This window comes from Trichechus manatus, unplaced genomic scaffold, assembly GCF_000243295.1.
Source record: "Trichechus manatus latirostris isolate Lorelei unplaced genomic scaffold, TriManLat1.0 scaffold00001, whole genome shotgun sequence".
Taxonomy (NCBI): domain Eukaryota; kingdom Metazoa; phylum Chordata; class Mammalia; order Sirenia; family Trichechidae; genus Trichechus; species Trichechus manatus.
In genome coordinates, this window is record NW_004443937.1 from 14,645,962 (window position 1) to 14,670,955 (window position 24,994).

The 24,994-nt window shown below is 39.9% G+C and overlaps 2 protein-coding genes across 5 annotated transcripts in view; one reads left to right on the forward strand and one right to left on the reverse strand.

Annotated features, from left to right (window-relative positions):
• Positions 1-466: 466 nt before the first annotated feature.
• LSM3 (LSM3 homolog, U6 small nuclear RNA and mRNA degradation associated) lies at positions 467-15,784 on the reverse strand. 2 transcript variants are annotated; one of them, XM_023742350.1, is made up of 5 exons: positions 15,638-15,750; positions 12,115-12,225; positions 8,572-8,667; positions 7,002-7,102; positions 467-888 (listed from the first exon to the last, which is right to left on the reverse strand). In XM_023742350.1, the coding sequence occupies exons 1-5, from the start codon at positions 15,656-15,658 to the stop codon at positions 834-836; spliced, it is 384 nt and encodes a 127-aa protein (XP_023598118.1). In that variant the 5' UTR covers positions 15,659-15,750; the 3' UTR covers positions 467-833. The 2 variants fall into 2 exon arrangements, with proteins under 2 accessions (XP_023598118.1, XP_004368423.1); XM_004368366.2 differs by lacking the exon at positions 7,002-7,102 and having other exon boundaries at positions 572-888; positions 15,638-15,784.
• A 108-nt stretch (positions 15,785-15,892) lies between these two features.
• XPC (XPC complex subunit, DNA damage recognition and repair factor) overlaps positions 15,893-24,994 on the forward strand; it is a 55,172-nt gene continuing 46,070 nt past the window's right edge. For 2 of the 3 annotated variants that reach the window (XM_004368367.2, XM_023742488.1), the window contains exon 1: positions 15,893-16,030. In XM_004368367.2, coding sequence (XP_004368424.1) covers positions 15,928-16,030 — 103 coding nt within the window. In that variant the 5' untranslated portion in view covers positions 15,893-15,927. The remainder of the gene's footprint in view (positions 16,031-24,994) is intronic. The other variant, XM_023742524.1, reaches the window with a different exon arrangement.

Consider the following 24,994-nt stretch of genomic DNA (forward strand, 5'->3'; position numbering starts at 1 on the left):
GGCTGTTTTGACCACTTCTCACTCATGGTCGGTGATCCCGCTCAACTACAAGTAAGAAGAGTAGAAAAATGGTTTCTGTGACTTATAAAGTATGTGCAGCGTTGGTTGATGTGACCAAGCTGAACCACACAGGCATAGAACCACTGAAGCCTGACCTTAGAAATAAATCTAACAGAAGTAACAGAAATTGCCCTTTGTCTCCTACCACAAATGTTAATGTTCACAGTGACATATCACCACCAGCACACCTGTGCGTGAGTCAGCCCACCTCGATCTGCTTCAGGCACTCTTCTCTGTGCTCTTATGGCATCTTATATGCATCATTTCAGCAGCACTGATCTCACTGTCCTCTGTTGATTTAAACAACTCCCTCCCCAGGAGTCTTGAAGGCAGGACGCATACCGACACAACTAGAGTTCTGAGCACTCAACCTGGAGCATCAAACAGAGTAAATGTGTACTGAGTGAACACGCTAATTTTAAATAATTCACAAGAGACTGTCTTTTAAAAAACCAAAAAGGGAAAAAAATCAGATTTAATTTAAGAAAAAAAAATCCAAAATTATCTGCAAAAAGAGTTCTGCATTTCTGTGATTACATTTATTGGAAACGTTGGAGAAAAATAAAAATGCCATTTAGCTTAAGAACTTGTGAGTTATCTGCAAATCAACTCATTTCAGGAATAGAAGAACCCTTGGTCATTGTGAAGTATCAAAAATTTATGCAGGTTTCTCTTTTGAATATATTCCACATTAACGAGGCAATGGTACAAAGTCTCCTCTTTTCCACACAGGATAAATTCTTTGTTTCAGCCAACTCTCAATGGAGGGGCAACTAGTACAACACCATCTCCTCGAACAAAGAGCATCGGAATATTCCGTTTCGTTGACTGGAAGAGGAAAAACAACGGAACACATTTATACAAATATGTATTATTATTTTTTGTGAGAGAAATAAAAAAAAAAAAACATGGATTTATCATAACACAAAAAAATGGATTAAAAAACCTGATTACTTACCTTTGTAGCACCCAAAACCAATCTGGATATCAACAATTGTGCCAAGGATTAGAGCTGTCACCAAAACCCATTCTGCTTGAAAAACTAATTAACTCAACCTGAGATTAAATCTAAAGGCCACTCATGTAAACATTTACTGAGCGTCCATTATATGTCAGGTACTAACTGTGATAGACACTAACCACACAGAGATGAATAAAACACAGATCCTATCCTCCTAGAGTCCTCATTCCAGAAATGAGAAGAAAGTTTGAATGTATTTACAGGTATACTTACAGCTAAGCAAAATGACAAGATTACTCATGGCAGCACAGTTTATATTAGTAAAAGATGCGAAATGGCTGTCTATCAATAGGAAAATAGCTAAATAAATTATGCTGTTTCCAGACAATGGAGTACTACAAAGCTAAAAACAAAAGTATGAGGAAACAATGCATGAAAATGGATAAAGTACTGACATATATTTAGTTAAAAGAGCAAGGTATGGAACAATATTTATGGTAGGCTATGTTTGGTTGTTTAAAAAACGGAGGGTGCAGGAGAATAATTACTATTCATCAGTACATCCATGAAGAAACAAGGATTCTCAAGAAACTAATAAGTGATTACCTCTGGGGGTGGGAGTGAAAAGAAGATGAATAGAGGGCAGGAACAAGAGGGAGACTTTTTAGTATATGTTGTTGTTAGGTGCCATCGAGTGGGTTCTGACTCACAGAGATTCTACGTACAACAGAACAAAATACTGCCTGGCCCTGGCACCATCCTCACAATCATTGTTATGCTGGAGCCTGTTGTTGGAGACACTCTGTCGATTCATCTTGTTGAAGGACTTCCTCTTTTTTGCTGGCCCTCTACCTTACCAAGCATGATGTCCTTCTCTAGGGACTGTCTCTCCAGATAACATGTCCAAAGTATGTGAGCCAAAGTCTCTCCATCCTTGCTTCCAAGGAGCTCTCTGGTTGTACTTCTTCCAAGACAGATTTGTTCGTTCTTTTGGCAGTCCATGGTATATTCAATATTCTTTGCCAACACCACAATTCAAAGGCGTCAATTCTTTGGTCTTCCTTATTCATCGTTCAGCTTTTGCATGCATATGAGGCGAATGAAAACACCATGGCTTGGGTCAGGCGCACCTTAGTCTTCAAGGTGATATCTTTGCTTTTCAACACTTTAAAGAGGTCTTTTGCAGCCGATTTGCCCAATGCAATGTGTCTTTTGATTTCCTGACTGCTGCTTCCACAGGTGTTGATTGTGGATCCAAGCAAAATGAAATCTTTTACAACTTCAGTCTTTTCTCCATTTATCATGATGGTGCTTACTGGTCCCATCGTGACGATTTTTGTTTTCTTTAGGTTGAAGTGCAATCTATACTGAAGGCTGTGGTCTTTGATCTTCCTCAGTAAGTGCTTCAAGTCCTCTTCAATTTCATCAAGTAAGGTTGTGTCGTCTGCATAACGCAGGTTGTTAATGAGTCTTCCTCCAATCCTGATGCCCGCTGGTCTTCATTTAGTCCAGCTGCTCGGATGATTCGCTCAGCATACAGACTGAATAGGTATGGTGAAAGGATACAACCCTGATGTATACCTTTCCTGACTTTAAACCATGCAGTATCTCCTTGTTCTGTTCAAAAGACTGCCTCTTGATCTATGTACAGGTTCCACATGAGCACAATTAAGTGTTCTGGAATTCCCATTCTTTGCAATGTTATCCATAATTTGTTATGATCCACACAGTCGAACGCCTCTGTGTAGTCAATAAAACACAGGTAAACATCTTTCTGATATTCTCTGCTTTCAGCCAGGATCCATCTGAATATTTACTATATTCCTTTTCATATTTCGTGATTACATGAGTTGGAATCAACTTGACGGCAACTAACAATAAACTGTGTGAATCTATTACCTACCCAAAATTTTGAATTAAAAAGAAAGCAATTCAAAGCGGCGAGAAAAGAAATATGGTATATGTTAAGTATTATATATTGTTGTTGTTGGATGCCATTGAGTTGATTCTGCCTCATAGCGACCCTATAGGACAGAGTAGAACTGTGCCATAGGTTTTCTAGGCTGTAATCTTTACAGGAGCAGATCACTAGGTCCTTTCTTGGCTAGTAGGTTCAAACCGCTGACCTTTTGCTGAGCAGCCAAGCACTTTAACCACTGCATCACCAGGGCTCCTTCAAGTATTATAGTGATGTGTACTATGTGATCATAAAGAGAATTAGCTCTGTATGGGCGAGCTGGTGTAGAGATTCTCTGTCCAATACAATAGCCACTAGCCATAGACAGTTATTTAAGTTAACATTAAATAAAATTCAAAATCCAGTTGCCTAGTCACACTAGAAAAGGAGCCCTAGTGGTGCAAATGGTTAAGCATTAGACTGCTAACTAAAAAGTTGGCAGTTCGAACCCACCCAGCGGCTCTGCAGGAGAAAAACCTGGTGATCTGCTTCTATGAAGATTACAGCCAAGGAAATCCTATGGGGCTGGTTCTACTCTATCACATGGGGTTGCTATGAGATGAAAATGATTGGATGGCACCTAACAACACAATAAAAACAGTCACACCAGCACACATTTAAAGGGCTCAGTAGCCACACGTGGATTACAGCTACTATACTGGACAGAGTAAATATAGAACATTTTCATCACTGCAGACAGTGTATTGAACAGCACTGATCTAACAGACACATTTGAAGCCATCTAGAAAGGCTACAGGCAAAGGACTGTAAGGTAAGGGAGGATGCTGCAAGCAAAGGGAGTAAGATGACTCATTTAGAAAAGGCATAACAACGCCAAGAGAAGTAGTTCGGTGAGAAAAAATTAGACGTGTTTGGCGAAGGAAGGTGGAGAACATTATGGACAATTGAAAAGCAGGCAGGGCTAAGTAATGAAAACCATTTTAGCAAGCTATGAAATGAACACTATAAATATGGTGGATCTAGAGCCAAAAGATTAAGACTGTTCTCCATCCTCCTAGTAACAAATTAGCAGTCATTATTAATTATTCACAAATCAATTATGCAAGTTATGGAAAATATCTATGGTCTGGCAAAAAAACCCCAAACGCATTGCTGTTGAGTCAATTCCGACTCACAGCGACCCTATAGGACAGAGAAGAACTGCCCCATAGAGATTCCAAGGAGTGGCTGGTGGATTCGAACTGTCAAACTTTTTGGTTAGCAGTCAAGCTCTTAACCACTGTGCCACCAGGGCTCCCTATGGCCTGTGGTCCCCCTAACTTGGTGTTTAGGTAATGTTGATTAGTTATTTCAACACAGGAAAGACAGCAAAATATAAAATTGGGTCAAACTGAGAAACCACTTAGTCTGGTTTTCTATCTTGGACAGAAATACCGGAAGAGTGTACAGGAGAGTGAGGCAGTTGTTCTCCTTGATGGTGAACAGACACTCCGTCCAGAGAAACACATGTGCACATACACAAGCAGCCTCGGGGAGAGCCCCGCTCGGAGTAGTCTGTAGTACGGAGGACAGGTGGGTCCCACTGTCAGCTCACTGCAAATCTGGAGAGAGCAGCAGTGCTCCTCTCTCTACAAGAATGGAGACCACAGTTAAAGAGTCATTTCCGTCAAGAGCAGAATTCAAGATAAGGGCATTAAAATTTTTATGAAGAGTCTATTTCCATGGTGAAACGCTTATATTAATAATGTTACATGAAAAACCCAGAATACAAAATTGTATATTTCATACTTTATCACATTAAGACATTATTTGTAAGCTTCTGTGGAGCTAAAAAGGAAAACTGCTGCCAATTAAACTACGACATAATTCTTATCAAATAAACTGTAAGATGAATCCTGATTTTAGAGATGCTAACAGGTAAGAAAAAGAAAGTGCATCTTAGACCTGATACACTACGGTCTGTCTATGTTAAAAAGACAAGCAAGAAGAAAGCCAGGATAGAAATATAACAAAATATTTTCACTAGATATTTCTAACTGGTAGGATGGCTGGTTTTTATTTTCCTTGTACTGGTTTTGTCTTTTCTAAGGTTTCTTGGCGAGTATGTGTTAATTTTATGCTCAGAAAAAAATATATTACATTAAAAAAAAAGGTACAAGAGATTTAATGTTATTCTTCTGAATTTCTTTTCACGGAGACCAATAGTGACAAAAGCCTAGCTGATATGTTTCAACATAGAAGGAGTTTGGTACTTTTGTCGGAATACAACTTCATACAAAGCATAGCTGGCCAGGGCTCCTGTCAGCTATCACCTAACACATATCACCTAACACTGGGGATGAGTTTTTCTCTGTTCTGAGCAGAGGTATGACTGCTGCTGTTACATTTTGGTAAACACAGCTGGAACTTTCATTTGCTCCAAATGCATTCCAAGGTGAGGTTCTCATTTTTGTCTTTGAGGCTCTGTCTAGTTAAACTTGCCACCATGATCACCCGACCCTTCTGCTAGCTTTTGGCTTTTGCAGCTTTGCCCAAGGACTGAGAATGATGTCTTGTCAGACATAGCAAGATGAGGGGTTCTCCTCTCTGACAGGCAAAAAATATTAGTAGTATCTGTGTTTTCACAACGTTTAAAAAAAATGTGGAAACCATGTTTTGTGACCATCTCGGGTACTAGAAACGGCATAAAGGGAAAACCCCTAGCACTAAATTTAAGTAAAATTATACTTGTCTGTCATTCATGAATTTATCTAACTCTTCCCTACATGGAGCCCTGGTTGCACAGTGATTAAGAGCTATGGCTGCTAACCAAAAGGCTGGCAGTTCGAATCCACCAGTTGCTCCTTGGAAACCCTACGGGGCAGTTCTACTCTGTCCTATAGGGGCGCTATGAGTTGGAATTGACTTAACGGCAATGGGTTTCTTCCGTATATAAGACTCATCAGATAACTCTATATAACCACTGCTTTAGGGCAGTGGTTCTCAAATTTTAATGTGCAGAAGAATCACCTGGAGAGTTTGTTAAATGTTCCTGGACTCCAGTCCCAGAGACAGATTCAGTGGGTCAGGCTGTGGCCCTTGAATTTGCATTTCTAACAAGTTCACAAGTGATGTTAATGTTCCTGTATCAAGGAACATACTTGGAGCATTCCTCTGAGAAACAAGTATCAAATATATCTGTTAACATGAAGCAGGACTTACTCTGGGCTTTCAGATTTGAAGCCAAACCTATTAAGATCTCGAATTTTTATGCTATAGTGATTATTGTTAAAGACTTTATGGCTTATAACATACAATAGTTAAAATTAGAAGGCTGAATGACATCTCTGATGGAAAAACGAATGCACATAAAGAAAAAAAAGGCTAAATGCCCATATTTAGAGGGAGAAAGAAAACTAGCAAAGGAGTCACGAGTGGCTGGAGAGGAGAAAAGCCGGGACAAAGCAGAACCATAAAACCAACAAATGCTAACACTTGAGTGCTTACTATGTGCCGTAGCTAATCTGAAGACTTTTTACGTAACTTCTCAATTAATCCTCATGATAGCCCTATAAAGTGGGTCCTATTATCATTCCTAGAAACCCTGGTGGCATAGTAGTTAAGAGCTACGGCTGCTAACCAAAAGGTTGACAGTTTGAATCCACCAGGTGCTCCTTGGAAACCCTATGGGGCAGTTCTACTCGGCCCTATAGGGTCGCTATGAGTCAGAATCGACTCAATGGCAATGGGTGAGTGTGTTTATTATCATCCCCATTTTACAGTCAAGGAAATGTAGTCACAGACAGGTTAGGTAAATTGGCCCAGTTATATAGTTGGTAAGCAAAGGAGTCAGGCTTTGAACCCGGGCATTCCTGAAATCTGAACCCATAGTGTTAACCACTGTGCTCTAGGAGGTTCATGCAGGCTGGTCAACAGAACAGAACAGTGCTTCTCAAAGTGGTCTGTAGACCCTTGAGACCTTTTCACAGAGTCTGTGAAGCCAAATCTATTTTCATAATAACATTAAGACATTACTTGCCTTTTTTCACCCATGCACTAATGAAGCAAAAGCAAAAGTGGTACCTTAGCAAATAAAGGCAGTTGCACCAAACTTTACCGGTACTCATCAAATTCTTCACCAACACACACTTGCGATTAAAAAAAGCCGGTTCAGAATGTCCTTGCTGAAGCAGTAAAAATTAATGTTATTAAATCTCGACCCTTGAGTATACATTTTAATATTCCGTGTGATAAAATGGCAAGTCTGCATCAAGCAGTCTTTGCCTAATGAACTACAATCGTCTTGAGGAAAAGCACTTGAACAATGGAGTTGTGAGCTGAACAACTTTTTTCATGGATCACTATTTTAACTTGAAAGAACACGTGACAGACAAAGCATAGTTTTTCAGACTTGGGTATTTGGCAGACGATTTCTTGAAAAGGAACGAGACCTGTCCTTTTAAGGAAAACAACCAATAGTATTTGTTGCCAATGATAAAATTCAAGTTTTCAAGTGGAAATTAGAATTTTGGAAAACTTTTACCTGCCACTGCAAGTTACACGGCTTTCCAATACTTAAAATGCTTTTCAGGTGAGATCATTGATGGTATTAAAGAATGTGATTTTAAAATATATTAAACAATGAAATGTGTCAACATCTGGAAGATCTGCATAACTCAGTGAACTAATATTTTCCAAGTGACCAGTGCTTGAAGCTGCAAAATCATGCATGGGTAAAAGATCCATTCAAACCACAAGACAAGACAGACAAATGGATTTTCGTGTAACAAGAGTATGAAAAGTTCACTGATAAGGCTTCAGATTCCACACTGCAACTAATCTTTAAGAAACTACCACTTCTTGAGTTTGGGTATAGAATCAAGCCAGTATGTATAAAAACGCTCCATTTTCCAACAACCTCTCTGTGAAGCCAGAGTTTCTTCCACTAAAACAACATATTGCAACAGACTGAATGCAAAAAAAATGTGGGAATCCAGCTGTCGTTAATTAAGCTAAACAGTAAAGAGATGTGCAAAAATGTAAAACAATGTCACTCCTCTCACTAAACATTTTGTTTTAGAAAATGTAGCTACAGATCATAAAAATGTGATTTATGTTAATGTTATCGTTATTTTTAGCAAGTTGATAAACATTTTTAAAATTTCTCAGTTTTAGCCTTGTTAAGATGGGTCTGGTGATCTGCTTCTGAAAGGTCACAGCCTTGAAAACCCTACGGAGTAGGTTCTACTCTGCACACATGGAGTCACCATGAGCCAGGATCAACCTGATGGAAATTAATGACAAGTACTGATACACTGTCCAGTATTACTACTACGCTAGCACATGCAGGCACCTTACACTATCACAACTCATTGAATCCTGCCAACCCTATGAGGTATGTAACAGTATCCCCATTTACCAATGAGTCTGCAAAGTTAACTACTTTGCTCAAGGTAGCATAGCAAGGAAATGGCCAAGCCAGTACTGGAAACTAGGTCTGCCTGACTCCAAAGCCCCCGTTTTTAAATGCCACACTGTACTGAGTCCATGTAGGTGTTAACACATGACAGACTTTCCATAAATAAGTGTTAAGCTATTGGATATTGAGAATGACTAACATTTTCAAAGCGATAAATAGAATTGCATGACTTACTTTATATATCTCTTCGTATGTTTCTTCATCAATTTCTATAGTAGTCACAGTTTCTTCCACATCTCCCAATATCATATTTAAATGTTGATCATAAGCCTGAAGTGGGAGGGTAGGGGACGAGGAAGTTTAATAATCAAATTATGAAGAAATGAACAGAGCTTACATTATGTAAATGGCTTGATTACACAATAACATGCACCTAATACTTATACCACAAACTTTTACATGCAAATAAAAAATAATACTGACTATACTGATACACTGTTTCTTTGTAAATCACTTCCAATGAAAACCTAATCAATCTGACAAAAATATAAAACTGTGTATATGGCCAAAAATGAATCTACTCAAAATAACCTGAAATTATTTTTAAGTATCCACCCTACTCATTATCCAAGACAGCCTCATCATTTATGATACTTAATTATGAAAAAGAGCAAATTCATCACTCATCAGTAGACTTCTTTCAATTCCACCGGTAATAGTGTGACAAGAAAGATACAAAAAAGGAGATAAAAATCCTTTGTTTAATCATTAAGGTGATGGCACTGCAATCTTCTAAATGCGTAAGACACTGTCATTCAATCCTCCCTGTGATGGCCTAAACTAAACATCGTAAAGGTAAAAGTAGAGCAACACCATGCCCATTTATAACCTATCCAGAATATAATTATGTTTCCCATCTATGGGCTCCATCAATAAACGTTTCGACTCAGATATTTAGGGATGTCCTCAATCCAAGCTCCAGAGTTCATGCTTTTTACTAAAAGGTGAACTTTCTGGGACTTTGATCAGAACCCACATACCCTTCCTTTTAACTAAGTGTTAACTGGTTCACCAGCTCACATCGAAATAAAGCAGGCAATCAGTCACGCAGGGAACTGCTAGAGAGAGCACTCTAACAAGATTAAAAGCCTATAGTTGAGGGGCAGAAAAGCAAGAAAGGCTCATACACTAATTTAAAAAAAAAAAAAGTGTTGGGGGCCATTCCGTATAGAGGCAATCAGCTCTAAACAGACAATTGAACTCTGAGAGTTAAGAGTAACATCTCTGTCCTGGGGTGTCTCTCCATGAGTCACTGGCTCATGTGATTAAGCTCAGTTCCCAAATTTTCTCACCGAATTGCCACTACTCCATTTCCTGGAGCTCCTCTTTCCTTAAGGCTAGCTGTAGAGTAAGACCACTGTGTCCCTAGCACCCTCCTTCCTTCCTAAGCACTTAGCACTTAAGAGCATTTATCTTCAGAGGGTTTTATGGAAGGTGGAATCAAAGTACTTAAGAGTGGGGTTGAAGTAAGGTCCATATTCTGGCCCTCTCTTTACTAGGAGCTTAAGTTCATATCCTGGCTCTCCCTTTACTGGCTGTGTCACTTTAAGCAAGTAATGTCACCTTTCTGCGCCTGAACTTCTTCAACTGTAAAACAGGGATAATTAGTACCTATCCTGATAGGGCTGTTATAAAGATTAAGTGAGCTAGCACACATAATGCATTTAGAATAATAGTACCTGGCATATATTTAAAAGCTCAAAAATATTAGCTATTTTTAATCAGTATAGGGTAGAGTGGTAGTAACAAAAACAACACACTCAGGAAAGTAACAAGTCATCAAGAAGAGGCAAAACTTCAGTTTACTCTCTTTATGAATAAATGGGACCACTTCAAGGGACCAACCCTATAGAAATATTTGCAGATATGAATAAAGAAATATGTATAAAAATGCTCACTGCAGCAGCATCTATAATAGCAAGAAATGCAAAACAACCTAAATGTCATTACTAACATATACTGAATCTTATGTAGTCATTAAAAAGAATAAAGGAGATTTATATACATTCATCATCAATGATTTCCAAGAAAGATGAAGTGAAAAAGAAAGGTGCTGATAAACAAGTATAGCAGGATCACATTTTTTTTTTAAAGGTGGTGTTGTTAGGTGCTGTCGAGTCGATTTCAACTCATGCAACTCCACATGACAGAGTAGAACTGCCCCATAGGGTTTTCTAGGCTGTAATCTTTAAGGGAGCAGATCACCAGGTCTTTCTCCCGAGGAGCAGCTGGGTGAGTTCAAACTACCAACCTTTCAATTAGCGCTGAGTACTTAACCACTTCGCCAAAAGAGCTCCTAAACACCAAAAAATAAAACCCAAACCCGTTGCTGTCGATTCTGACTCATAGCGACCCTACAGGACAGAGAAGAACTGCCCCCGAAGGGATTCCAAGGAGCGGCTGGTGGATTCAAACTGCTGACCTTCTGGTTAGTAGCTGTAGTGCTTACCCATTGCACCACCAGGGCTCCATAGAGCTCCTAAAGGTGGTGTATACAGTACGAATATACACATATGGGAACATATGTGTATATGTGTGTAAATATACAGAAAAGATCTGAAAGAATACAGACCCAGTATTTAACAATGGTTACCTATAGAGAGATTTCCATTTTACTCTATATGTTTCTGTGTTCCTTTCATAAGGTTATTTACAATTTATTTCATCACGTATAACAAAGATCAGTAAGCTACTTTCTACTGACTTTTTAAAATAATATTTTGTTGTTTTTGATGTTTAATTTTTTTATGACAAAATACATATCTGTATACGTAACTTTTGTTTTATTGTTGTGCTTTAAGTGAAAGTTTATAATTCAAGTTAGTCTCTCATAGAAAAATTTATACATACATTGTTATGTGACCCTTGTTGCTCTCCATATACTTTGACAGCACATTCCTCCTTTCCACCTCGCATTTCCCATGTCCATTCAACCAGCTGCTGACCCTCTCTGCCTTCTCATCTCGCCTCTGGACAGGGGCTGCCCATTTAGTCTCCCGTATCTACTTGAGCTAAGAAGCACACTCTTCACGAGTATCATTTTATGTCCCATAGTCCAGTCTAATCTTTGTCTGAAGAGTTGTCCTCAGGAATGGTTTCAGTTTTGGGCTAACAGAGAGTCTGGGGGCCATGTCTTTCAGGGTCCCTCTAGTCTCAATCAAACCATTAAGTCTGGTCTTTTTACTAGAATTTGAGTTCTGCACCCCACTTTTCTCCCGCTCTGTCAGGGACTCTCTGTTGTGTTCCCTGTCAGGGTGGTCACTGGTGGTAGCCGGGCACCATCTAGTTCTTCTGGTCTCAGGCTGATGAAGTCTCTGGTTTATGTAGCCCTTTCTGTCTCTTGGGCTAATACCTTCCTTGTGTCTATGGTGTTCTTCATTCTCCTTTACTCCAGGTGCATGTGTATGTAACTTCAAAAAATTTTAAATAAAAATGGAAGATAAATAAATGTTATTTACAAATAAGCAGAAGGGAAAACTGAAGGGAATAAAACTGTTCTAAAATAAGCCCATTTCTGCTAATAGATAAAAATGTTAAAAACATGAATAAAATAGTTGTATTTGGCTTATAGAAATTTGAGTGTATTTCCGGCTCCTTCTCTTTCACATTTCAAAATATTTTTTCACATTGGACAGTTTTTACATTTCGAGAGGGTGATGCCAGGGAGGGATGACAGGGAAGCATTCTGTTTTCAAGGTAATTAATAAATTTACTTACATGTAATCTTCCTCGAAGCTCTCGGTCATTTCGCATTTTCACGTAAATGCGCTCATCCAGGCTGAGCCTGATGAGATCCAGGGGCTCCTCTACTGTGTTGGTAGTTTGTTGCTGACAAAAGAAACAAGTTTAGTAATGTAGTGCTACAGATAGTGTAGTGTTAGTATCACTGCCCTGCTTTGTGACTGTGGGCAAGTTACTTATCCTCTGCATGCTTTAGTTTCGTTATTTGTAAAATAGGGATAATAATAGCATCTACCTCATAACTGTTCTGAAGTTCAAATGACATACAGGTAGTTTCCGACTTACAATGTATTCAAGCTACGAGTCCCACTTATGACTGTCTTTTTTGGTACATCCTATTGTTAGTAATATGTACCACATACAATGTTGCAGCATGTAATTTACTGACGTTATCATTCTTAGATGTTCACTGTTATGATTTACTGTTCAAAACACTGCCATATAGCAGGCTATGGCCTGATCTACAATGAAGTCTGTGTTGTGTAGGGAGTTGTAATGGACAGGAAGTTGGGCAATGTTTAGCTCTAGTGACACATGACAACTGAACTGTGCAAGTGCCCAGCAGGCGTTACGACTCCAACTTCATTGTTATGACACTGATGATGCCTTCATTATAATATTCTTTAGTGTACTCAGAACACTGCATCTTCTTGGGAGGAAGTTATGGGAAAATGCATGCAGGGGATTTGGAAAAAGTTGCTGGGTTATGTGAACACACTCCACGCATTTGATCAGGATAATATGATGGAAGAAATCGGTTCAAAAATCATCCATATGGCAAGAACTCTGAATCTAGAATTTGATATTGTTGATGTGGAAAAGCTCATAGATCACAAAGAAGAGGAACTGACAGATCAGAACTTAATGGGTTTTGAAGAGGAAAGAAATGCTGAAAAGAAAGAAATAATGAGGAACAGGAAGGAGAGAAATTGTCAAAAAGTTTTACAGGGAAAGGATTAGCTGAAGTTTTTTCTAAACTAAATCAGGGGCTTCAGTTGCTTGAACACATGGACCCAAATCCTGACCACTTTGCTAAAGTCGACAGGCAGATTCGGGACACAGTGAGCTGCAACCACAAAACAGATGAAGAAAAAAAGAAAAGGACCATACAGGCAACTCTCACTAATCTTCTAACTAACAATGCTACCCCCATGCCAGGGATAATCTGGATGACTCACAAGTGGAGTTATTATTGCAACTGACAAAATGTCAATTTGTCCAACTCTTCTTCGTCAGGGTGAATTTTTATGATTTGTATATTTTTTATACACGCATGTATGTATTAAAATATATATGTAAGCTTATACGTAATGTTTCCAACCCTCAAAGACAAATAAAGATTGGATTTATAAAGATACCGATAATAAAAGCGAATAAAAATGAAAACTGAAAAATAAAGAAGTATTCGACTTATGTCAGGACCAACTTATGACAGAGTCATCAGAACAGAGCCCCATTGTAAGTTGGGGACTATCTGTATATGAAGTACCTGGTACATCAAAAAAAAAAAAAAAAAAAAAAAACTCATGGTGACCCCATGTGTGTCAGAGTAGAACTGTAACGGTTTCAATGGCTGATTTTTTTTTAAGTAGATCACCAGGCCTTTCTTCTAAGGTGTCACTAGGTGGACTCGAACCTCCAACCTTTTGGTTAGCAGCCAAGCATGTTAACTGTTTGCACTACACAGTGCTATATAAACAAGGAATAAAAAACACATACATCCAAAATAAAAATCCCACCGTCATCAAGTTGATATCAACTCATAGTGACCTCAAGGGGTTTCCAAGGCTGAAAATCTTTACAGAAGCAGACTGCCACATCTTTCTCCCACGGAGTCACTGGTGGTTTCCAACTGCCGATCTTTCAGTTAGCAGTTGGTTGCTTTAACCACTGTGCCACCAGGGTTCCTTGACACATACATAGGGAGGAGTTACACAGCAAAATAATCACGGCTGTACTGATTAACTTTGCTCCCTCAAAACCTAAACTGTTTGACTCAGCTTAAGGGTACAGGAAGTCAGTCTCAAGGAATTCAACCTTATCCCCACTAACATTAATCATTTGAAAAACGTTCACTTAATGCCTACCACACACCAGTCATAAGGCATATAAATGATAAATAATACTATAAGAATATACACACGACAGAGTCCTATTGCTACTTCCACCTCAGTCTGGGAAGCTCCTTCTTTCATGTTGTACACCCCGCTGCTCACTTATGGACATGGTTAGGTTCCAAAGACCAGGTCGTTAAGCAAAAACGGAGGATGACCACATAAGATCATAAAATGGAGGATGCCTACATCATTACATAACTGCCAAACCACTGAGAATTATTGCCCAGCCAAGTTGACACATAAGCTTAACCATCACAGCCAGCGTTACTCTCACCTCGAAACTTGGCACGCGTTACTGCCACACGTACATCATTAATGCACAAAATAGTCAGACCGATTTTTTATGATTGTTGTAAATGCGAAATGTCAGACAACAAGATAGTAGATAGGTGAGGAGTAGGTTTAGTCTTAAATGTTGCCTTTTCAAAGAGGTTGCCTCTGATTATCCAATTCACTCACTCAATAAATATTTGTTGAATGTTCCCAGCATTGTTCTAAACCCTAAGTACAGAATAGTGAACAAAACCAAAGCTCTGCTCTCACGAAACTTATATTCTAATGGAGCGGAGACAGATGTTAAACAAAGAAACATATATTTAATATGAAAAAATATGCTATGAAGAAAAAAATCAGGGTAAGCAAACTGCGGGGGGGCGGGGCGTATTTTATGTAGGGGGCCAAGGAAGGCCTCTTTGATGAGGTGAAATTTGAATAAAAAGCTGAAGAAGTTGTGGCTGGATCCATAAAGATATCTGAGGAAGAGCATTTTGGTAAGAGGGAAGGGCAGGAGAAAAAGCCTGTAGGACCATCTGCTACTCTGCATCTCAGTTCCTTGCTTGTTTCCTTCACACCACATCACACTTCTATATGTCTCATATTTATGTTCACTTTTTCATTATCAGTTCTCCAATAGACTATAAACTCCAAGTAGGGGCAGAGATCACAAAGGTCAACTGCGGTGTCCTTGGTGTCTAGAACAGTGTATTTGTTGAATGAGTAAATCATTGTTATACTCAGTAACTCCTAAACTTGATTACCACGCTTTCTATCAGAATCCCAATAGCTCCAGGAGGCGGGCAGAGATAATTATTCACATTCTACAGATAATGCTGAGACTCGGAAGGAAGCGACGAGAGTGAGGAATAACCAGTGGTCCCGCGAGCTTCAAACAGGAAAATACCTAAGGGTCTCAAGCAAAATTCACAGGGGCGCGTTCATCGAGGGGATGGGGGCAGATTAGGTCGTGGGGCCCTGGAAAAAGACGGCACGATAGGTTACTTTTCTGAGAGCTTGGAGAAAGCAGCACAGTTACGCGAAGCCTAATGGGGCCAGCGCTGGGAGTAGAATGCCGCTCTGAAGCGAGCCCTTTACAACACACTCACCTGGTCTACGTCGTCCGCCATGTTTCAAACCCTGCGCCCTTTACCTCCTCTCGCGAGAACACGCCTGCATCCGGCCTCGGTAAACGCAAGGACCCAAAGCACCGGAAGTAGAGATATCTGTATTGTTTCTTCTAGCTTCGTGCAGTTCAAGTTGGCCATTCGGGGCTGGGGCGGAGCTTGTCCAAGCCGGAGGGGTGTGGCCATTCCGCTCCGCCCGGGGGCGGAGCTCGCCCTCAGGCAGATATCCGCGGCCAGGTGCGTCACTCGCTAGCCGGATTTCGCCGGGAGATATGGGTCGGAGACGTGCGACCGGCGGGGAACCGCGGCGACGCGAACTACGCGGGCAGAAGGTTAAAGACCAGAACCCGGCCCGGCGTGAGGAGGAGGAGGCGGGTGAGAGCAAGGCCCGACCGGGCTGAGGGGGGAGATGCTGAGGGAGGGCGGGAGGCACGCTCGGGGGTGCGTGAGACGGCGGTACGGTCGGCTAGGGAGGCAGGCGGAGCCCCGCCGGGCCGTTATGTAACTCGTCCGGCCTCCCCGACGTGCCTGCGCCTTTGTCCTCCACACCAGGAGTGTGATGTGCCCTGAGCTATCCCCCTGGAGTCCTACCTGACCACGAGCTCCCCTGCGTAGGCTCTTTCCTGCTCCCTGTTATCTACAGAATAAAATCCAGTCTCCTCGCAGATCTCAAGGCTGAATGAGGAAGAGACATTGCAGTTATTTTGCATGTCCCCAGAAGACGGACCTGGACGTAGAATTACTGTAGTGTGCTGACTCCCAGAGTAATATCTTCAGCTAAATCTCACCCCAGAGTTTCAGACTCGGCTTTGACTTGATTTCTCCATGGAGCTATTGAATATGAATTGACTTTTTAAGTTTATCATGGGCAAAGCAAAGCTCTTGAATTTTCTCGTTAAACTTATTTCTTCCCCAGTTCTTCCCAGCTCAGTGAACGATCCCTTCACCCACTTGTTAAAGAAAAACCCTCCTTTCCTGTCTTTTCCTTACCTGCACAAACCCAATCCATCACCAAGTCTTGTCAGTTCAACCTCAATCTGATCACTTCTCTTAATTTCCATGGCCACAGCCCTTGAGCAGACCACCATCTCTTTCAGTTAAATGACTGCAGTTGTGTCTTTTCTGGTCTCCTTCTTTCCTTCATGCCGCTGCAATAGGTTTTCCAGCCAGCAGAATAGATCATGCCACTTCAAACTCCGTGGCTTCATATTGCTCCTAGCATAAAATCCAAAGTCCTTACCATGACCTACAAGATCCTACATGATTTGGCTGCTGCTACCTCTCCTGTTTTCTCCTACCACTATTTTCCTTGCCAGATATGCTTCTTACTGGCCTCCTTTCTGTTCCTCAAACTGGCCAAATTATTTCTCACCTTGAGCCTTTGCCTTTAATGTTCTTTCTGCCTAGAATGTTCTTCTCTTGCCCTTGCCATGGCTGATTTTGTCCATTCCTTCCGGTCTCAACTCAGAGAGAGCTTTCTGTCTAAGGTGGACTTTCCCAGGTACTCTATCCTAGTGCTGCAATTATTGCTCTCCTAACCTGTGTTATAATCTGTAATGCGCTTGTTAATTTATTTGCTTTCTTTGCCTATCTCACCAGAATTTAAATTCCGTAAAAGCGTGTCACTTTTTGCCGTATCCCATTTTGTCTACCTCTCATCCCCCCGTATAGGAAGTGCTCAATAAATCTTTTAAATAATTGCCAAGTGCATACTCTAGAAGGGATTTCTGGGGTTCCAGAAATAACTAGGTAGAAGATTTGTTTAGGTAACCAGCAAGAGTTCCTATAACACGATTCTATGATTCTGTATGTATTATAAGTTCATCATCCATTAGAAAGTAGTCAAATGATAATAATTCCTAAACATAGAAGGTGATTTACCTTACATTTAAATATTATGAGTTTCATTGTATTCATTTACTCATCTATTCATTCAAATGACATTTTTGAGTAGCTACTATGTGCTGTATGGGAGCTAGTTGATGTGAGAGATAGAGATTTCTTGGGGGAGCGTAGAGTATACTAGTGTTGATGTAACATTTGCACATAAAATATGCAAGGGGAGGTATATTAAATATCATGTGAAAAGGTACAGAAGCCTTTGTGGCTTCCAAAGGAATAATCAAATTTGACTGGAGAGATTGTGAAATGCTCTCTGGAGGAGTTCTATGTGTAATCTTCGACTTTAAGGATGGATAATCTCAGCAAGCAGCCCTGAAAGCCAGTGGATATTCTAGTCAGAGGGAATGTATTCCGAATGTTACAATTAAAAAATTAAAGGTTTTAAGAGGATGGAAATGCTTCTTTCCTGGGTAGCATTCATCCCCGCTCAGCACTTCCCCTGGGAGCCAGCTTGATATAGCTCTAACACTTAGTGGTTATGCGCACTTTTATAAATTATTTTGGACAAATAATTTAACCTTTCTGAAGCTCGTCTGTGAAACAGTGTTACTTTGTAGGGTGGTTGTGAATGTTCATGGTAATAGCATATAAAGCTTGTGGCATGGCACATGGTCCCAGTTAGGTAATCACTTGGGCTAGCTAATATCATTCAGCCTAAACATAGGTATCTTAGTCTGGATTCTCTGGAGGAGCAAAACCAGTGAAGCGTATATAAATATCTATAGAGAGAAATTTTACTTCAGAGAAATGGCTCACACAGTTGTGAGGGCTGGCAAGACCCACATCCGCGGGTCAGGCAACAGGCTGAAGACCTCTGCTGGTTCACGTGGTTGCAGGGGCTGATGAACCCAAAATCTGCAGGTCAGACAGCAGGCCAGAAACTTCTGCAGGCTTGAGTCCCAAGAAATGGAGGTCACATGATGACAAGAGTCCAAGGTTGAGAAAGAGAGTAGTGAGCTTTGCCAGAATATCCATTCATATATTGGAGGCAAGCCACACCCCCAAGCAAACTCCCCTTTCAAGTGACTTGGCTGCTCACATCAGATCACAGAATGGAAGGTGATTATATAGTGTCTGTCAAACCACTGAGAATCAGCCTAGCCAAGTGCACACATAACATTAACCATCATAGTAGGTAAAGATGCACCCAAGCTTCAGCTCAAACTCTGCTAGCCAGCAGAGTTAGCAACAAGTTCCCAAGGCGACTTGTGGGGTTTGAAGAGTTATAATCTTTGCTGTGGTTAAGTGGAGGAGCACAGACTTAGCAATTGTGGTTTGGGCTGCAGATGACACTGCTGATGACTGTTCAGTGTAGAAATTCTTATAGAACTCTGGGTTTTAACAGCATACAAATGTGCATACAAATGAAGGTGACGCTTGGTTGCTTGCAGCAGTTAGGAGCAAAGAAAACAGACTTCCACATTATTACTTTGTTTATATTAGGGCATCTCTGATTTCTTCAAAATTCTTTCATTGATGTGATTCATTAATTCTTTCAGCAAATATTTATGGAGCACCTAGTATTTCCGAGCACCGTTCTAAGTGCTGGAAGTGAAGAAGAAAGACAAGGTCCCTGCTTACTTAATGCTTATTATCTTTGGGGAGAGGTAGGTAGGGTAGACAATAACAAGTTAAAAAAAAAAAAAAATTCACGTGATGATAAGAGCTATGAAGAAAATAAAACAGGGTGCTGTAATAAAGCTGATAGGAAGGATAGCTAAATTAGGATGAGTGGTCAGGGAAGGCCTCTAAGGAGTCACGATTTGAGCCAGTTATCGGATATTGTGAAGGAGCCATTCATGGGAAGTACTGGGGAGAAAGACTTCTCCATAGGGAACAGTAAGTTTGAGGGTTCTTAGGAGGGAATGAGGTTGGCCAGTTTGAGGAACAAAACGGAAGCCAGTTGGCTGGGCAGAACGAGTGGAGGGGCAAGAGGTATGGATTGAGGTAAGAAAAGTGGGCAGAGCCCAGGTCATATAGACCCTTGGAGGCCAAGCTAAGGAGTTTGAATTTTATTCCGACAGCTGTAAGATGCCACTGGAAGGTTTAAGCAGAGGCTTTATTAGAATTTCGTAGATGTCCAAACAAGCCACAGTGATGATTCCTGCCCTTGTGAAATAATTACCCTGAGCTCAAGGGAAGGAGGCTGGTCAGGCATATTAGATCACTCCAGATTCTGGAGAGTCCTGGGAAAGAGCCTCTAGAGTCTCTGGGACCAAAAAACACAGCAAAGAGTAAAGTGGGAGAAAAAGTCAACCGTATTTCTACCATCCAGAAATAGCCACCACTAAATATTGGTATGTTTCCTTCCAGTGTGCATGTTTGTTTTGTTTTTACTGTAAAAACAACTTTGCATGCTTAAGATTGTATCATATATTACTTTCCTTTGTGTTAAAAGATGACTGGATTATATTTCATTGTGTGATTGTACTATAATTTACTTAATAATTATCTTGTGGTTACACGTTCAGAGTTCTAAAAAAATTTTTGAATATTGTGAATAATGATACTGTGAACATCTTTTTGACTCAGTTTTTTTTTTTTTTTTAAACTCTTTTACCTTTCTCTTGAAAATATAGAAATAATATATAGCTGTGCCTTTTAATCAGCCAGACAGTGTGGTGGGGAACAAATGGTACCTCTGAAGTGCACTTCCACCTCTGTGAAGTATTTAGCATATTGGCTTATTAATACAAGGCTGAAGACCACTATAAGTCCTAGAAATTCTGATTTTGAGAGTACCCTACTCAAATTGTCAGGCCATAAACTCTTAATCACCCTCTGGCCTCGAAATAAGAAATCTCTTTCCAGATCCTAAATAAGTAACTTTGAAATTTTTTGTTTTTCAAAATTCTTCCTGATTTTTGAGTATACATTTCCATTAAAATGTTTAAAACATGGGAATGCATAAATTCCTTCTTATATAAAACATTTTAAATAAACAACTATAAGTCAGTGATTTTGTCTAGCATTATAAAACTAGTGTCCTTATAACGTGAGCTTTATTTAATTTAAATTATGATTTCATTTAGATCAAAAGGGAGAGTATTTTTCCCCCTGTGCACAAGTACATCCTTTGGAAATACAAATATCTGTTCAACGAGTCAGCAGGACAAACCATAAATGAAATAAATGAATCAATTTGATATTTTAGATTAATATCACAGCTCTTTTTGGAACCTTGATAACGGCTAGAGTATTCTTGTTTTCCAAAATTAATTGAAGTAAAGTCATACAAAGGCAAGGGCATGATGATTTATTTCAGATCCATGATTATTTGGGCGACTATGTTTGCAAAGTAGAAAAATATCCTCCCCTGCCTTATTATTTATAGTTTTTTATTTGTTAAAAATTGTCTTACTGCAGGCTGGGCCAAGATGACAGAATAGTCAGACACTTCCTGTGGTCCCTCTTACAACAAAGACCCGAAAAAACAAGTGAATTGATTATGTATGACAATCTAGGAGCCCTGATCATCAAAGACAAAGTTAAGGAGTCGGACTGAGCAGCACGGGGAGGGAGAGACAGTTCAGGAACAGTGAAGAAGTGCCCGTCTTGAGCTAGTCAGCACCCTGCGGGCTGGATCAGCTGGCACATGTGGACCTAGATCTGTGTGGGCCAGTTCAACAACATAGGCCCTCATTAGCATAGAACAACAGGATATATACCTGAAGCCTATTTTCAACTGCAGCAGCCGAGGGGGAGTTGCAGATTTGTGACATTTGACACCATCCTGCCCATTAAGCAGGGTCATCACCCACCCACATCAGGGGTCCGAGAATAAGTAGTGCCTCCCAGTTCTTACAATCAACAGCATTGGGTGCCTAAAGTCCAGCTGCAAAACCCACCCACCTACATGCTCTAGGGGACAGGGAAACACCTTTCACCTAGGCACTCAGAAAGCCGTCAGCCCCCTACCTTGCTTAGCACATAGCCTCCTACTGAAGTCAGATACCTGTGCCTGCTCCAGTCACCCCTACATAGCCCTGCCTGTCTAGGACTGTAGGTGAGAGTCTGCACCACACACTCGGTGACTGACGACCTGGACACCTGAGCTGAAGCCACAGAAGACAAGTGAACAGACTTCTGGGGTTACACACCTAGTAGTGGCTCTAACCACCTGGTGACAGGATGTGAGAGCTTCAAAGACGCCATTAACCAGAGGAGCTCACAGGCTCAGGCTATCTGGGCATATCAAAACAAAACAAAACAAAACCTAGGACACAGTAAGCAAACATACAATAAACAAATATAATAATTTATTGATGGCTTGGAGACAACAGTCAGTGTCAAATCACATAAAGAAGCAGATCAAGATGGCTCCAGCAAGCAACCAAAGTAAAGAATCAGGAAACCTTCTGGAGGAAGTTAAGATCTTGGAATTACTGGAGTTAACAATTCAGAAGATGAATATACAGACATCTTCAAGAGATCAGGAAGATGATCAGGCAAAACTAAGACCAAGCCAAAAAACATACAGACAAAGCAATAGAGGAATTCAGGAAAGGAATATAAGAACAGAACGACAAATTTAACAGCTGCTAGAAACTACAGAGAGACAGTAAATAGAAATCTAAAAGATTAACAATGAAATTTCAGAATTAGAAAACTCAATAAAAGGTCATAGGAGCAGAATTGAGGCAATGGAAGTCAGAATTAGTGAGATTGAAGATAAAGCCCTTGACACCAATTTATTTGAGGAAAAATCAGATAAAAGAAGTTTTAAAAAATGAAGAAACTCTTAAGAATTATGTGAGACACCATCAAGAGGAAAAACCTATGAGTGATTGGAGTACCAGAATGGAGGGGATAACAGAAAATATAGAGAGAATTGTTGAAGATTTGCTGACAGAAAACTTCCCTGATAGCATGAAAGATGAGAAGATATCCAAGAAGCTCAAAGAACCCAACACCAGGTAGATCCCAAAAGAAAGTCACCAGGACGTGTTATAATCAAACTTGCTAAAACCAAAGACAAAGATAGAATTTTAAGAGCAGCTAGGGATAAACGAAAAGTCACCTACAAAGGACAGTCAATAAGAATAAACTCTGACTACTCAGCAGAAACCATGGAGGCAGGAATGCAATGGGATGACATATATGAAGCCTTGAAGGAAAAAAATCACGAGTCAAGAACTATATATCCAGCAAAACTGTCTCTCAAATACGATGGCGAAATTAGGGCATTTCCAGATAAACAGAAGTTAATGGAATTTGTAAAAACTAAACCAGAATTACAAGAAACATTAAATGGAGTCCGCTGGGTAGAGAACCAACAATATCAGACAACAACACAATACTAGAGCACAGGACAGAACAACCAGATATCAACCCAGATAGGGAAGTCGCAAAAATAAGTCAAAGCTAAAAGACTGAAAATAGCAAAGCAGAGACACCAATATGTAAATGATGACAACTTTAAAACAAAAAAGAGGGACTAAATAGTGTAGTCATAAAACTTTCATATGGAAAGGAAGTTAAGGCGATATCAAGAAATAAAAAATTGATTTAAACTTAGAAAAATAGGGGTAAATTTTAAGGTAACCACAAGGTAACTAACAAATCTACCCAACAAAAGAAAAAGAAAAACGTACAGAGTCAGCAAATACAAAATCAACAATAATGAAAAAGATGAAAAGAAATTACATAAAGGGAAACAACTCAGCACAGAAAATTAAGTGGAACAAAGACTGTCAACAACACACACACAAAAAAAAAAATACAAAATGACAGCAGGAAATTCATACCTATCAATAATTACACTGAATGTAAATAGACTAAATGCACCAATAAAGAGACAGAGTGGCAAAATGGATTAAAAAACACAGTTCGCCTATATGTTACCTACAAGAGACAAAGACTGAAGGATAGAAAAAAATATATCAAGCAGACAACAACCAAAAAAGAGCAGGAGTAGTGATACCAATTTCTGACAAAATAGACTTTAAAGCAAAATCTAGCACAAAGGATAAGGAAGGACACTATATAATGATTAAAGGGTCAGTGTACCAGGGGGACATAACCATAATAAATATATATGCACCCAACAACAGGGCTCTAAAATACATAAAACAAACTCTAACAGCATTGAAAAGAGAAATAGACAGCTCCACAATAAATAGACTTCAGCAACACTTTTGGTGAAGGTCAGAACATCTAGAAAGATACTCAGTAAAAACGTGTCATGGATTGAATTATGTCCCCCCAAAAATGTGTGTATCAATTTGGCTGGGCCATGATTCCCAGTATTGTGTGATTTTCCTATATGTTGTAAATACTGCCTCTATGAAGTTAATGAGGGAGGATGGGCAGCAGTTGTGTTAGTGAGGCGGGACTCAGTGCACAAGATTGTATTGTGTCCTGAGGCAATCTCCTGAGATGTAAAAGGGAGAAGTGAGCAGAGAGACAGGGGGACCTCATACCACCAAGAAAGCAGTGCCAGGAGCAGAGCGCGTCCTTTGGACCTGGGGTCCCTGCACGGAGAAGCTCCTAGTCCTGGGGAACACTGATGAGAAGAAGGCTGACAGAGAGAGAAAGCCTTCCGCTGGAGCTGGTGCCCTGAATTTGCACTTTTAGCCTATTTACTGTGAGGAAATAAACTTCTCTTTGTTAAAGCCATCCACTTGTGGTATTTCTGTTATAGCAGCACTAGATGACTAAGACAACATGGAAGATTTAAATGCCACAATCAACCAACTTGCTCTCATAAACATATACAGAACACTCCAACCAACAGCAGCCGAGTATACTTTCTTTTCCAACGCACATGGAACATTCTCCAGAATAGACCACGTTAGGCCACAAAGCAAGCCTTAACAGAATCCAAAACATCAAAATATTACAAAGCGTCTTTTCTGACCATAAAGTAGAAATCAGTAACAGGAAAACACAAGGGAAAAGAATCGGATATGTGGGAACTGAACAACACCTTACTCAAAAACTACTGAGTTATAGAAGAAATCAAGGACAGAATACAGAATTTCAGAGAATCAAATGAGAATGAAAACACATCTTACTAGAACCTTTGGGACATAGCAAAAGCAGTGCTCAGAGGTCACTTTATAGCAATAAATGCACACATCCAAAAAGAAGAAAGGGCCAAAATCAAAACATTAGCCCTACAACTCAAACAAATAGAAAGAGAGCAGCAAAAGAAGCCCTGGTTGCCAGAAGAAAGGAAATAAGAATTAGAGCAGAATTAAATGAAATAGAGAATAGAAAAACAATTGAGAGCAGTAACAAGACCAAAAGCTGGTTCTTTGTAAAAATCGACAAAATTGATAAACCATTGGCCAGACTGACAAAAGAAAAAGAGGAGAGGAAGCAAATAACCTGAATAAGAAACGAGATGGGCAGTAACATAACAGACCCAACTGAAATTAAAAGGATCATAACAGAATACTATGAAAAATTGTACTCCAACAAATTTGAAAACCT